The sequence below is a fragment of the Pseudorca crassidens genome, chromosome 5, assembly GCF_039906515.1.
Source record: "Pseudorca crassidens isolate mPseCra1 chromosome 5, mPseCra1.hap1, whole genome shotgun sequence".
In the NCBI taxonomy this organism is placed as follows: domain Eukaryota; kingdom Metazoa; phylum Chordata; class Mammalia; order Artiodactyla; family Delphinidae; genus Pseudorca; species Pseudorca crassidens.
In genome coordinates, this window is record NC_090300.1 from 140,409,019 (window position 1) to 140,424,763 (window position 15,745).

Below are 15,745 nucleotides of genomic sequence, written 5' to 3' on the forward strand. Positions count from 1 at the left end.
ATGGCCGCTGAGCCTGCGCGTCCGGAGCCTGTGCTCCACAATGGGAGAGGCAACAGTGAGAGGCCCGCGTACCACAAAAAAAAAAAAAGGAATGCCCAATGCCAGCTAGTGGGTCTAGTTTTGCCTTAAAAGTAAACTGGCTTTACTTCTTACAACATACGTTGTATGTATACTGAACAATAGGATTCCGTTGGAAGGGTCCCGAGTGGCCCATGCTACCGTGTTAAGCCCTCACTGAGCCGAGATGGGGGTCCAAGAAAGTAACTTCCCAAGATAATTTGCACAGACTCAGTGATAGAAATCTGTGTGGGATAAAGAACAGGAGAATGTATGTTTTTCTTTTTGTGGAGCCGTGGAAAGAAAACTTAGTAAACCAGCTCACTATCGTCAGGCAGTTGATGTTGTATTTCATTTCTGGCCAACACACCCCCGCCTCTCGATGACCCTCGTGTTTGGTCATTGCCTGAGTGGTGAAGATTTTATCACGGAGGCCGCACAGAGTAGGCACAGCCCAGCCTTGTCGTTAGTTACAGCTTCCTGGGAAAATGGTCTGGAGACTCTCAAAGGAGACTCATCTGTTTACTCGGAGGACCGCTGATCAGCCAGATACTCCTGAGGAGTCTGAATTAAATGCAACAGGGTAGACTGTCGATTGCCGGTGCCCTAGAGACCGCCGGGCGAATGTATCGTCAAGCGCATCTCAGGTTACTAGACCTGCTGCAGTGAGGGAGAAGCTTGGCTGGGTCATAGGGGTGTCTCAGCTTTAGGGGAGGTTTGGGGAGGACATTTATAAGGTTGTAGGGCCTTGGCTGAGTTGTTTGTGGCAGATCTTTCCAGGTGGGGCCTGGGGCAGAGTCAGTAATAAGATACCTTTGCATTGGTGGGCGCAGCACTAGGCGAGGGTCCAGAAGGGGATGTTGACGAGATGCTGCTCATTTTGATAAGTGAGCCACTTTAGTTGGTTGAGTTTTTCTTTCAGAATTAGGCATATCCTAGAGCAAGTAATTATTTTTGCAAGCTCTCAGTATTATTTAACACAGACAGGAAAGTATGCCCAGTCCCAGTGTCGCTCAACACTGGACAAGAAAATCAGTTTGGGCTCAGTTTTTTTTTTTTTTCTGGTATGTGGGCCTCTCACTGTTGTGGCCTCTCCCGTTGTGGAGCACAGGCTCCGGATGCGCAGGCCCAGCGGCCATGGCTCACGGGCTCAGCCACTCCACGGCATGTGGGATCTTCCCGGACCGGGGCACGAACCCGTGTCCCCTGCATCGGCAGGCGGACTCTCAACCACTGCGCCACCAGGGAAGCCCTGGTCTCAGTTTTATTAACACGAGCAAAAAAATTACATCTAAGTTCTCAGTCGGAACTACATAGCGCAGTGCCCACCACAAGGTCAGTGTTCAAAAGCTGCTAGTTCTGTCATACTTTATGACCTCTGTCATTATTGTTAGCGGTAGTTATATCAGCAGAAGCAAAGCTGAATTTGTGGTTTTTAATATACAAAGGAAGGTGTGTCAAGAAGTCTGGGCTCTTTTCTCTTGCAAGTAAACGAAACCCACTTCAGGCGTGTAGAAACAGAGCAGCACAAAACTTTCTGGCCCATGTACAGGAAAAGCCCAAGCGTCTACATCTGGTTTTAGTCAGAGCGGGAGCTAGGTGTTCAGATGAAGTTCATCAAGTCTCACGCAAAGATTCCGGTTGGCTGTTCTGGGCCTGTGGCTGACCCAGAGGAGGAGAGGAAAGGCTGGTGCGCTGGAGCTCCGAGAAACGGGCTCCTACCCAAGAGAGGCTTCTCTTGCAGGAGGAGGAAGGATGGTGTTAGACAGACAGGCCGTAGTACCCCCTCCATTCCTTCTGCCATATTTGTTTGACAGCTAGTTTTGTGGTTTACATAAGAAAATAATTATACTTTACTCTGTAATGAAGATCCTATAACTAGTATGCTGTCATTTACTAATGTAAACCAACAATTATGCTTTCTCAGGCTGCGGTTATGATTATAGTTGTGGTTCTAGGGAAAGAGAGCTCGTGCAACTCCTTGCCTCATCTGCCCTCAGTTATTCCCGATATAGGGATTAAACTGCTTCTCCACCACCAGTGCAGCTGAGCCTGGCTTTTGTGCAGTAATTAAATTTAACCTCAAGACAGTACTGTAGTAAAATGATTACCTGATTTTTATTTTAAAAAAGAAGGCAGGGCTTCCCTGGTGGCGCAGTGGTTGAGAGTCCACCTGCTGATGCAGGGGCCGCGGGTTCGTGCCCCGGTCTGGGAAGATCCCACATGCAGTGGAGCGGCTGGGCCCGTGAGCCATGGCCGCTGAGCCTGCGCGTCCGGAGCCTGTGCTCCGCAACGGGAGAGGCCACAACAGTGAGAGGCCCGCATACCGCAAAAAAAAAAAAAAAAAAAAAAAAGAAAGCAATAAATAAATAAAATAAAGAAAGAAAGCATAGAATTCCAAAGCTGGAGGTGATTTGGGGGCTTCTCAATAAGTCTTAATTAGCAAATTATAGAGTACCAAAAGACTCTTTGGATCATACACTATGCTTTGTTTCAGTCTTGAACAAACTAAGTATGCATACTGGCCGTCTAAATCATGAAACAGAATGAGGCCTCAAATGATGTGTTTCTCCACTTAGAGTTCTTCTGTGTGCAGTGCACGTGCAGGGTCCTTCCTGTATGTTTGCGTCTGGCGTGTGCCATGCACTGTGTTCTAGATGCTGGTGATGCAGCAGGAAACAAAATGAGCAGGGCCTCTGCTCTCGTGGGGCGGGGGGATGCGGAAGGTGATGGTCCAAAGTAAATTAACAAAGGTATCTTTCAACTCCTCTGGAAATACAAAGTTACTCCAAAATGAAAGTGTTTTTTTTTTTTAATGGGAGTGGGGCTGGGGGCCACTTCAGATGTTGCAGAACATGTCCCCAAGGAAGTGTCAGTTGTGCTGAGAAATACAACGTAAGGGGGAAGCCATGCAAAGATCCGGGAAGGCGCTGCCCAGAGGGGATGGCGAGTCCTTGAGGTGGGAGTGGGCCAGGCCCAGGAAACCTGAAGATCAGCTTGGCTGGAGCCTAATGTGTGGTCATGCAAGGTCAGGGCGAGAGCGGGGGTGGAAGGTTGTCCGGCTTGATGCAGAGCACACTTAAGAGCTTGGCCATCAGCCCACTTGCTGTGGGAAACCATTAAACTGTTTGGAGCAGTGACAGGCTCTTATTGAGTTTTCAGAAAACATCAGTTTGGCTGCCGGGAGCGATGTGGGCTGCAGCAACCGAGAACAGAAACTGGGAGTTCAGTTAAAAGCATCTCATGGTGCTTTGGGCAGGAGAAGATTCTGGCTTAGAGGCATGGGCTCTAGAGAAAGGTGGACTGGTGTGAGTGCAGCATCAACAGAACTTGCCGATGGATTGGAAATGGTAGTTTAAAGAAAAAAAAGGCAAACAAGGATGACTTTGGGGTTTTTGTTGTTTGGTTTTTTGTTTTATTTATTTTTGGCCACGTTGGGTCTTCATTGCTGAACATGGGCTTTCTCTAGTTGCGGGCGAGTGGGGGCTACTCTTAGTTGCGGTGCGCGGGCTTCTCATTGCGGTGGCTTCTCCTGTTGTGGAGCACGGGTTCTGGGTGCACGGGCTTCAGTAGTTGTGGCTCGCGGTCTCAGTAGTTGTGGTTCGCGGGCTCTAGGGCGCAGGCTCAGTAGTTGTGGCGCACGGGCTTAGTTGCTCCATGGCACGTGGGATCTTCCCGGACCAGGGCTCGAGCCCTGCGTTGGCAGGTGGATTCTTTTTTTTTTTTTTTTTTTTTTAACGGTACGTGGGCCTCTCACTGTTGTGGCCTCTCCCATTGCAGAGCACAGGAAACACTCTCTGGAGTGTTTCCGGAAACACTGTGCTTCTGGAAACACTCTCTTCTCATAGTTTCCACGACTCCATGTTCTCTTGGTTTTTCCTCCTACGCTGCTGACCTTTTCTGATTCCTTCCCAGACATCTCAAATGTAACACATGCAAACCCAAGCTCCATCTCCCTCTCCAGAATGTTCTTGCTTCAGACTTTTCCACCTCAATCAATTGTTTAAACCAAAAACCAAAGTCATGGGACTTCCTCGGTGGCGCAGTGGTTAAGAATCCGCCTGCCAGGGCTTCCCTGGTGGCACAGTGGTTGAGAGTCCGCCCGCCGATGCAGGGGACACGGGTTCATGACCCAGTCCGGGAAGATCCCACATGCCGCGGAGCGGCTGGGCCCGTGAGCCATGGCCGCTGAGCCTGCGCGTCCGGAGCCTGTGCTCCACAACGGGAGAGGCCACAACAGTGAGAGGCCCGCATACCGCAAAAAAAAAAACAAAACAAAACCGGAGACAAGGCAGAGAACACGGATATAAATGTTCCAGGTTAATAACACATAGGGGCCAAACTGAGGGCGTTTCTGTTTGTTTACATTAATTTTCTAAATGAAACATGAGATGAGGTTACCAGCTGAGGAGGGACAGGTATCGATGGTTATGGAGGGAGGAGGTGAAAGAACTATGTTGGAGACTGGGAAAGCCAGCACAGCGCTGAGGGACGTGGGGGAGGGTTATCTAGTAGCATCAGGTCATTTTTGAGTTGCACAGTCATGAAGTAAAGTGAGATCTGTTTCAGAGTAGTCTGGTTTTCTCCAGAGCATTTAGCTGCATAGAACTGCATAGGCAATCATTGGGTTTAGCCAGCTTTGCATTTTTCTAGGTGAGTGCTTCAGAGGGAGAGAGAAGCAAAAAAGTGAAGGATGTTTGCAAGGTGGACGATAGACCACGGGTGTGGGTGGGGAGATAGAGAAGTGAAGACCTGGGGGGATTGATAGGTAGTGAAGGACGTGAACTCAGGGCGTTGGAGGCTTGTGCAAGGTTTCAGGAAATTGTCAGAGCAGCATTCCAGGAGTAAGTGAGCAGGAAAGGTAAGATGTGGTCACTGTAGGGTGCTGCAAATGGAGACTTTGGAAATTCATGAGGTCAAGGGTATGATGGTGACAGTGGCTGGCTGAGCTGGAACAAAATAAAAGCTTGCTGGAAAAGAAAAGACTAAGGGGCTCGGAGGCCAGGATGTTAGAGGGGTCATCCAGGGGGATGTTGAAGCTCCAAACATGGTGATGAGAATAGAAGCAGGGAGGAAGACAGTGAGTTGGTGCTGATTTATTTGATCAAAATACCCAGATTCTTAGTTGCTGAAGTTGAACATGTTAGCAGAGAAGAATATGTAACATGTACGTACGTACAGAGTCAGTGTGAAAGGCGGGAGCTCATGACTCAAGTTCATCTGATGCTTTGGGGGCATAAATGGTGACCTATTGTCCTGATTAAAACACACATGCCTCTTTCAGCAGATGCTGCTGCCCCCGCGTCAGCAATGGTGCCTGCGTCTGCCCCTTCGGTGTACAGCGTGCAAGCCCTCTCCCTCCTGGCAGAGGTACATATGCATCTGGCTTGTCATCCCCCCACAGAAGTGAGGCTTTGTGAGGGCGTTCATTCTCAGGGGCCAGGGCGCACGGGCTGCACCGTCCCGGGTGAGTTCATAAGCCAGAATTGGCCTCACGCTGCCCCGTGGAGTTGTCTTGTTAGGCTGTGTATACCCCGGGGACTGAATTTTGTATTGCCGCCTGCTTTAGGAGATTTCTGTTTTCTGGTGGTCCTGTTCTTCTAGGTTCTGGCATCCCTCCTGGACATGGTTTATCGAAGTGATGAGAAGGAGAGAGCGGTGCCGTTGATCTCACGTTTGCTTTACTATGTTTTTCCTTACTTACGCAATCACAGGTAACGCCACCTTCTCCATTGTACCCCACCCACGTGTGGAAAGGTAGCTTATGGGAAATGTGTCCAGCGGGGTTCCTTGCACCATCTCTGACCTTGGCCCTTTCCCCTTCCCACCCCTTTCAGTGCCTACAATGCCCCCAGCTTCCGGGCTGGCGCCCAGCTGCTGAGCTCTCTAAGCGGTTATGCCTACACGAAACGAGCCTGGAAAAAAGAAGTCCTGGAATTATTCTTGGACCCGGCCTTCTTCCAGATGGACACTTCTTGTGTGCAGTAAGAAATGCTGTCCTGATAAAAAAAAAAACGTGCCCTGAATCTTCAAGTGGAAAAGTGTTTGGGTTTCTGTAATTAATTCTCATTCCTGAAATGGAAGCACAGCTAGCATCAACCCAAATCATAGGACACCACTCACGGGTTAACTGTATTTCTGGGAACAGAATTAAGTCTTCTCAAAACTACAAAGGTGGCTTTTTTTAATCAGGAGAAGAATTTCAAGTAAGAGAGCACATTTTTCCTAAAGAGCACTGCATGGGGCTCCAGTGGTACTTGGTCTAGTACTGCTTTATCTTGTAATCACAAAATGCTTGGCCAGCATTAAGATGACGGGACTCCATGGCGACACTAAGGTGTCCTTACCCCACTTCTCGGCTCACACTCCCCGATTCCTCACTGAGACCTTGAGGCTGGCCAGGCTCTGCGCGGGCAGCGGAGATCCATGGAATCCCAGGCACAGGATGAACTAGCTGTGCCTTTTTCTTGGAGGTCAACAGAACCACCCGTAACTCTGCCCCTGGCTTGACTGAACAGGTCTTCATTAATGGCAGGGGGAGACGGTGGAGACTGGTCAGCTTCTTTATGTGGGCTGAGGGTTTGCCCAGCCACCACCAGCGGCCATGGCTGTAATCCTGTTGCACTGTGGGGAACCCGTTGAGAACAAGTGGTGTTTGTCTTCACAACCCCCATTCTTTCCATTAACACAAGTGTATGGACATCATCTGTGTGAACACATTTAAGGGCCACCCTTGTGAAAGCCAAGGTACCTTGACAATTTGTGTTTTCTTTTATTGTGAGCTGGGAATTATTCATTATTCCCCATGTTATTCATTCCCTATGTTAAGGTTATAAATGAAAAGCTTTCGCTTAACGTTTCCTTATATAAAAACTATTCATCCCTTTCACTAACTTTTCAGAAAGCAGTTTTTAATAGATCTTAAAGGGACATGTTCTTTTCTTGATGCTTTTAATCAGACTGTCACCCTTTGCATATTTAATTAATTTTGCTTTTTTTAATATCCAGTTGGAAATCCATTATTGACCATCTTCTGACTCATGAGAAAACAATGTTTAAAGATTTAATGAGTAAGTTCTTCTGTTATGTGCACATAAGTCACACTTTAAAGGACCGATTCCTTTTGGTCATAACCAGCTTTTACCACGTATTTCAGAGCCCAGCTCAAACCTTTTTTAGTGCCATTTCGGCCACAGAGTGTAATGTGATGTGCAGAATATGTCGGGACTACGTCAATGAGCCTTCCCATTTCCAGTCTATTGACACGAACGCCTTCAACTACCTTTTTTGCAGTTTTATAGCGGAGAAAATACTTTTGAAAGTAATGATAAGTTGACCACAATTGGTTAGGAGTGCTTTCCTGTACCTCATATCCTCTTCAAATACCCCATCACTCAGTATCATGAAAGAAATAAGAACTTTTATAAATGTAAATACTTGAGTAACAACTGCATGCCCTTAATCAAGATCATGATCTTTCACCAGGGAAGATAGGAATAGTAGGAATTTCTCATCACTTACCTCTCATTGTAGTGTTCTCACTAAATGGAACTTATTTGCTCTATTTATTCCAGCCATGCAGAGCAGTTCTTTAAAACTGTTCTCAAGTTTTGAGCAGAAAGCCATGCTGCTAAAGCGCCAGGCTTTTGCTGTCTTAAGTGGAGAACTTGATCAGTACCACCTTTACCTTCCTCTGATCCAAGGTAAGAAGTCCTGCCCTCCCCCAGCCCACCCCCGCCAAAAGAGACAGGCCCAGAGTGGCCGACATGGCTGGAAACCAGAGGGGCCCAGGGCAGGTGTTGGTGGAATGGTCAGACGTTAAATGAGTACTCAGCAGAGGTGATTGTAGAAGAACTTTGGAAATATATCGGTAAATCTGAAACTTTATTTTAAAAATCAGTTATTATGGGACGTTCCTGCTGGTGCAGTGGTTAAGAATCCACCTGCCAATGTAGGGGCCACAGGTTCGAGCCCTGGTCCAGGAAGATCCCACATGCCGCGGAGCAACTAAGCCCGTGCGCTACAACTATTGAGCCTGTGTTCTGGAGCCTGTGAGCCACAACTACTGAGCCCACGTGCCACAGCTACTGAAGCCCGCGTGCCTAGAGCCCGTGCTCCGCAACAAGAGAAGCCACAACAAAGAGAAGCCTGCACACTACAAGGAAGAGTAGCCCCCGCTCGCCACAACTAGAGAAAGCCCGTGCACAGCAACGAAGACCCAACACAGCTGAAAATAACATAGAAATAAATAAATTTATTTTTTTTGAAAAGGCAAGACAAAAATCAATTATTATAATGCTATTAGTTTTTAAAATTTTTTAAGATATTTATTTTGGGCTGTGTTGGGTCTTTGTTGCTGTGCACAAGCTTTTCACTAGTTGCGGCGAGCAGGGGCTACTCTTCGTTGTGGTGCACGGGCTTCTCATTGCGGTGGCTTCTCTTGTTGCAGAGCATGGGCTCTAGGCATGGGGGCTTCAATAGTTGTGGCTCGCGGGGTCTAGAGTGCAGGCTCAGTAGTTGTCGCACACGGGCTTAGTTGCTCCATGGCATGTGGGATCCTCCCAGACCAGGGCTTGAACCTGTGTCCCCTGCATTGGCAGGTGGATTCTTAACCACTGCGCCACCAGGAAGTCCTATAATGCTATTAGTTTTTATTAGGTTGTTTTTTAAAGTCTGGCTGTGCTTCTTCAGCACTGTCTCCTGCTGGATCCCTCCTGCAGTGCAGATACTAAGTGAGGCCAGTGACAGAGCAAGATTTTGGAGAAGTACCTGATTTTTCTGTAGCAGTCTTTTCTCTTCTTCATACTCGCGGTATTCTTTGTCTGCTTCAAAAGTGAATGATTGTGGATGTTATACATGGTTTTAAAGGTTTTTCCCCCTCCTCATAAAATGTTGAGTTGGCGAAGTGAGCATTCTGTTTTAATTCATCCTCCTCCAAGATACAAAAGAACTCTCAAACAGGAATGTGTTTTCCTTAAGACACGTAGCCTAAATGGAATATAATAAAATAAACAAGCTTTCAAGAATTGTATTAAATATCATGAAGGCTAGTATAACAAACAATTTTACAAATATTAGAATTACGGTGTAAATCCTTTTGGGGTGCTCAGACTTATTAAAGTATAATTTACATACAGTTCTGGCTATACAGTTCTATGAATTTTGATAAACACATGTAGTCACGTAACCACCACGGCAGTCAAGATTCAGAACATTTCCATCACCCCAGAAAGTTCACTCGTGCCCCTCAGAAGGCATCTCCTGCCCTTACCCCCTGACCCTATCAACCACTGAATCTTCTTTCTGTTCATATAGTTTCATCTTTTCTGGAATGTCCTATAAATGTGAATGTGATTGGACAGTATGTAGCCTTTGAGACTGGCCTCTTGTATTTGAGAGTCATTCATTCTGTTGTATTTATCAGTAGCTTATTTCTTTTTATTGCTATTTATCTATAGTATTCCATTCTGTGGTTTGTTCCAGTTCACCAGTTGAACATTCAGGTTGTTTCCACATAGAATTATGATATAAATCTCTTACTGTACCCTCTTAAAAAATGCTCTTATAAATATCTGTCGGCTCACAAAGCATGTGTTTTTCCTAAATATTTTTATTAATTCTCAGCCCGCGTCCCTACTTGATTAACCACTTGAAAGGTCTTAATTATTTTAGGACAAAACATTAACAGCTTTCACGGGTATTAATTATGACAGTATTTTATATTTGCAACAGTGAAAATACCATTATACTTCTACTGACATAATTTCAGCCTGTAAAGCAGGTAAGGAGATGTTCATGACCTAACGTCTTGAATACTTAAAATGTATGAAAGTGAATATTCAGATATTGACAAATCCTTACTTGAATCACTAGCAGGAGGCTGCTTGGATCAGAGGGTGGCCAGGAATGCCGTTAAAGGTGGTGGCAGCCCTCCAGAGACTTTGCTCAGTGCAGAGTCAAAGCTGAACTTCGTTGCATACTTACAGGATTTAAAGGGGAGAAAGAACAACGGGAACCACATCTCCTCTAGTTCACAGGCGGCATCTGTGGTGGTGCTTTATGCCCCTGGCCATCAGACAGTGGTCCAGAAGCGCAGCGTGAAGTTCACTTTCTCAGCAGGCGAGCATGGTAGGCAGTGCATTGTACAAGCCTTGCCATGCCTTCTCACTTTTTTTTTTTTTTTTTTTGCGGTACGCGGGCCTCTCACTGTTGTGGCCTCTCCCGTTGCGGAGCACAGGCTCCGGACGTGCAGGCTCAGCGGCCATGGCTCACGGGCCCAGCCGCTCCGCGGCATGTGGGATCTTCCCGGACCGGGGCACAAACCCACGTCCCCTGCATCGGCAGGCAGATTCTCAACCACTGTGCCACCGGGGAAGCCCCATGCCTTCTCACTTTGGGAGAAACACCTGCGCCTTCTCTCCCCCATGTCCCATCACACACTCTCCTAAAACCTGGGGTGAGGCCCAGAGAGCTAAAGAGACAGTATTAGATGTGTAGAACAAGAAGAGAACAGACAATGGCCTTTTTCAATCAGTGGTATGGAGAATCTGACTATGGCAGGGTGTAAACATCCAATTCTGAGAAATCATGGCTCAGAGAGGGAGAGAGAAGTAGAGGCAACATAATATTATATACATACAACATATATGAAAGTCAGCATAATGCTGACTTTAAATAGGAGATAGTCTGCGGGCCCTTGGGGAAAGAGGAATTTCTCCAAATAAATACCCTCCACTTTGGATAGCTCAAGTGCTGGGTTTTTTTTAAAAAAAAAATACTACATGGGGCTTCCCTGGTGGCGCAGTGGTTGAGAGTCCGCCTGCCGATGCAGGGGACACGGGTTCGTGCCCCAGTCCAGGAGGATCCCACGTGCCGCAGAGCGGCTGGGCCCGTGAGCCATGACCGCCGAGCCTGCGCGTCCGGAGCTTGTGCTCCACAACGGGAGAGGCCACAACAGTGAGAGGCCCGTGTACCGCCAAAAAAAAAAAAAAAAATACCACATGTTTGAAAAAGTAGAGTGGATTTCCCTGGCGGTCCAGTGGTTAGGGCTTCGCACTTACACTGCAGGTGGCACGGGTTCTATCCTTGGCTGGGGAGCTAAGATCCCTCATTCCACACAATGCAGCCAAAAAATAAAAAATAAAATAAAATAAAAATACCTGTTTGAGTCCTTGTTTTAAAAAAATAAGAGGAAGAAGTAAACATGTTTACCCCCTTCCATTTTTTACTAACTGCAAAGCCCTTGCCTCTGTATTGTCATCGTCCCCAGCTTCCCTAAGGTCCTGGGGTGATGGGATTCAGAACGTTCTCTGACAGTCTCGGGACATTGACTGGCCCCATGGAGCAATGACGCCCCAGTCAAGGGAGCAGAGGCATCCAGAAGCTCCTGAGTTGCACACCCTGGTGAATAGTTGAGACCAAATCAAAAGAGGCAGGAATGGGGAAGGTCTGGCATCTCTCCTCTGGGGTCCTCACCCCCAACTGATCACCATCAGGTAGCACTGGAAGAGGTCGATCGAGGCACTCGGTGCAGAACTGAGCAGCCTCTCACATCTTGGCTCGTAGTGACATAAATTTTGCATTGATCTCAAAAGAAGTAAATCGGCTCAAAGCAATTATTTTTTAAACAGGAGGGACGATAAAATGCTGCTTGTCTAGGATGAAAGGAGGACAGGCTACAAAGGCCCCTGATGAGGGGATCAGAAATGTCTAGAGGGAACACTGTTCCCTCTAGGCTGATGAGTGTGGATCATTCCAGGTCCATTGAAGTCCTTCCCATCTTTTAAGTTTTCTTCATTGTCCTCTATTAGCTCCATTTTCACATCAGGATACTGGTGCTCAGAGAAATTAACACCTGCGTAAAGTTGCATTGCCACTAACTGGCACACCCTGGACTGAAGTCTGAGCCCTCTGGCTCCCAACAGCAGGCTGTGTTCTTTAGCAGGTACCCTTTGAGGCAGGTGAGTTTCACAGATGGGGAATGGGCTCAGCAAGGTTATGTGGCCAGCCTAAACGAGGTTCTGCGACCTTGACAGTGGTGCAGACATTCTGGCTCAGGGCTTTCTCTGGCTCTGCTCACCCAGGACTCCTTCAGCTTGTAAGGTTTATCACTCAGCTAAGAAAGGAATATTAGAGATTCTAAAATAGATCATCTTGGCTGAAGAATCATCTCACGAATTTAGCTTTTATTTGGAGCGTCAATATGAAATATGCCCCGTGTGTACAAACCACTTTTTTTTTAATACTTTTTATCTCGAAGTAGATTAAGACTCACAAGAAGTTACACAAATAGTACCTGGTGTTCCTGTGTACTGTTCGTCCAGCTTCCCCCATGATAACATCTCACATAAGCATAGTCCCTCATCAAAACCAGGAAATCGATGTGGGAATATTACCATAACTCAACTTGAGATTTTTTCAGATTTCACCAGTTTCTACAATGCATTCTTTGTGTGTGTGTCTGTGCGTCTAGTTCCCACATACAAATTCTTGGAGCCAACACCACAGCCAGGATTTAGAACTCTTCCCTCGCTACAAAGCGACACCCTCACGTCACTCACTGCTTTGTATAGTCACACCCTCCACCCAGCGCTAACCCCTGGAAACCGCTGATCTGTTCTCCATCACTTTAATGTTATATAAATGGAATCATACATCATACGTATTATGTAAATGTCACCTTTTGAGATTAGCTTTTTTCGTTTAGTACAGTGCTTTTGAGATCCATCCAAAGGCGAGTGGGGTATGTTCATGGGTGTATAGAGAGTTTGATCTTTTTTAATGAGTACTAACACTCCATTTTATGGGTGTACCTCAGTTCATTTATCCATTTACCTGACGGACATCTGGGTTGTTCTAGTCTTTGGTTATTAGGAATAAAGCCTAGGGGCTTCCCTGGTAGCGCAGTGGTTAAGAATCCGCCCGCCAATGCAGGGGACACGGGTTCGAGCCCTGGTCCAGGAAGATCCCACATGCCATGGAGCAACTAAGCCCGTGTGCCACAACTACTGAGCCTGTGCTCTAGAGCCCGTGAGCCACAACTACTGAGCCCGCGTGCCTAGAGCCTGTGCTCCACAACAAGAGAAGCCACCACAATGAGAAGCCCGCGCACTGCAACAAAGAGTATCCCCCGCTCGCCGCAACTAGAGAAAAGCCCACGCACAGCAACAAAGACCCAGTGCAGCCAAAAATAAGATAAATGAAATAAATAAATTAAAAAAAAAAAAAAAAAGAAAGAAGCCTCTGGCGATCCAGTGGTTAGGACTCTGTGCTTTCACTGCAGAGGGCCCAGGTTCAGTCCCTGGTCAGGGAACTAAGATCCTGCAAGCTGGGATAAATGCACAAGGGTTTGTTTACTGGGTTCTATGGTAAACGTGTGTTTAACTTTATAAGAAACGGCCGAACTGTTTTCCAGAGTGGACGTACCATTTTGCATTCCCATTTAAACAGTAATTCAAATGTCATTATCCTTTCTTTTTAACATTTTTATTTTTTAATATTTATTTATTTATTTGGTTGCACTGGGTCTTAGTTGCGGCAGGTGGTCTCCTTTTAGTTGTAGCTTGCCGACTCCTTAGTTGAGGCACATGGGCTTCTTAGTTGTGGCTTGTGAGCTCTTAGTTGCAGCATGTATGTGGTATCTAGTTCCCTGTCCAGGGATCAAACCCAGGCCCCCTGCATTGGGAACGTGGAGTCTTAACCACTCAGCCACCAGGGAAGTCCCTCGTTATCCTTTTGATGTCTTTAGAGATACCCCTTCTTTCATTCCTGATATTGGTAATTTGCTTTCTCTCTTTTTTGGTCAGTCTTTCTAGAGGTTTATCACTTTTCTTGTCCTTTTCGAATAACCACATTTTAATTTGATTTTTCTACATTATTTTTGTTTGTTTTGTGTCCAGTTTCATTTATTTCTGCTTTTTATTATGCCCTTCTTCGTCCTTGCTTTGGTTTTATTTTGTTCTTTTTCTGGTCTCGTGAGGTAGAGGCTTGGATTATAGATTTGAGTGTTTTCTTCTTTTATAATGTGAACATTTAGTGCTATAAATTTCCCTCTCAGCAGTACTTTAACTCCATTCCACGAAATCGGGTATATTGTAATTTTCATTCATTTCTTTATATTTTTTATTTCCTTTGATACTTCTTCACCCCATATCTAATTTAGAAGTTTGTTAATTTCCAAGTGTTTCTGGTTATCTTTCTGTTATTAATTTCCAGTTTGATTCCATTATGGTCAGAGAACATTCTCTGTAGGATTTAAATTTGTTGAAGTTCGGTAATATCATGGGTCGTAAAGCAGTCTTGGTGAATGTTCCACGAGCACGTAATGAGATGTATCCTGCTGGTGTTGAGTGGAGTGTTCTACAAGTGTTTATTAGATCCTGTTGCCTGAAGGTATTGCTCAGTTCTTCTATATCCTTACTGACTGTTTTCCTAGGAGTTCTGTCAGTCATGGGATAGGGATGTTGAAGTTCAGCTACAGTTGTCAGTACTTATTCTTCTTTGAGTCCGGCAGTTCTTTCTTCAAGTATTTTACACCTCTGTTGTTTGGTGCACAGACATTTAGGAATGTTATATCTTCTTGTTGAACTGACCTTACCACTGTGTAATGTCCCTCTTTGACCCTGGTACTTTCCTTTGCTCTGAAGTCTATTCTGTCCTATATTAATAGTGCCACTCCAGCTTTCTTAAAATGTTTGCATATTGTATCTTTTTCCATCCTTTTACCTTTAACCTACTTATATTGTTATATATTTTTAAGTAGTTTTATCTTTTTTAAAAATTTATTTATTTCATTTATTTTTGGTTGTGTTGGGTCTTTGTTGCTGCGCGAGCTTTCTCTAGCTGGGGCGAGCGGGGGCTACTCTTTGTTGTGGTGCGCGGGCTTCTCATTGTGGTGGCTTCTCTTGTTGCAGAGCATGGGCTCTAGGTGTGCGGACTTCAGTAGTTGTGGCACACGGGCTCAGTAGTTGTGGTTCGCGGGCTCTAGAGCGCAGGCTCAGTAGTTGTGGCACATGGGCTTAGTTGCTCCGCAGCATGTGGGATCTTCCTGGACCAGGGCTCGAACCCGTGTCCCCTGCATTGGCAGGTGGATTCTTAACCACTGTGCCACCAGGGAAGCCATATTGTTATATTTGAAGTGAGTTTTGTGTAAGATAGCATACAACTGGGTCATTCCTTTTATCCATTCAACCAATCTCTTTTAATTGACATGTCATGTCAGGATATATTATGCCATTTTATTTATTTTCTGTTTGTTCCTTTTCATTCATTTTGTTTCCCTTTTCCTATTTTCCTGAGGTTACTTGAACATTTTTTTGGCATTCCATTTTGATTTATTTAAAGTGGTTTGGGGGTATATCTCTTTATATAGCTTTTTGCAGTGGTTGCTCTAGGGCTTACAGTGAACATAGAATATACATACTTACTGTGGTCTACTAGTATCAATATTTTACCACCATTTGCTTTTCTCTTCTCCCATATGATATAGTTGTCTGAAATACTACATTTACATACTAGAACCAAAGGAGATAGAGATACACTTTTTGCTTTCACTGTCCAACATAAATACTCAAGAGGAAAGGATATTATTTATACTCATTTATTTACCCTTTCTATTGCTCTTTAGTCATTCCTGATGTTCCATGTTTCCTACCATTATCATTTCCTTTCTGTCTGAAGAACATCATTT

The 15,745-nt window shown here is 45.6% G+C and overlaps 1 protein-coding gene across 5 annotated transcripts in view; it reads left to right on the top strand.

Annotated features, from left to right (window-relative positions):
* The window catches only part of DOP1B (DOP1 leucine zipper like protein B), a 108,924-nt gene that overhangs the window by 86,730 nt on the left and 6,449 nt on the right, over positions 1-15,745 (top strand). For 4 of the 5 annotated variants that reach the window (XR_010943843.1, XM_067739450.1, XM_067739452.1 and 1 more), the window contains 5 exons: positions 5,342-5,427; positions 5,662-5,771; positions 5,895-6,041; positions 7,066-7,127; positions 7,632-7,760. Coding sequence is in view for 4 of the 5 variants with exons in the window: in XM_067739450.1 (XP_067595551.1) it covers positions 5,342-5,427; positions 5,662-5,771; positions 5,895-6,041; positions 7,066-7,127; positions 7,632-7,760 (534 nt within the window). In the remaining variant the exon portion in view is untranslated. The remainder of the gene's footprint in view (positions 1-5,341; positions 5,428-5,661; positions 5,772-5,894; positions 6,042-7,065; positions 7,128-7,631; positions 7,761-15,745) is intronic. The other variant, XM_067739451.1, reaches the window with a different exon arrangement.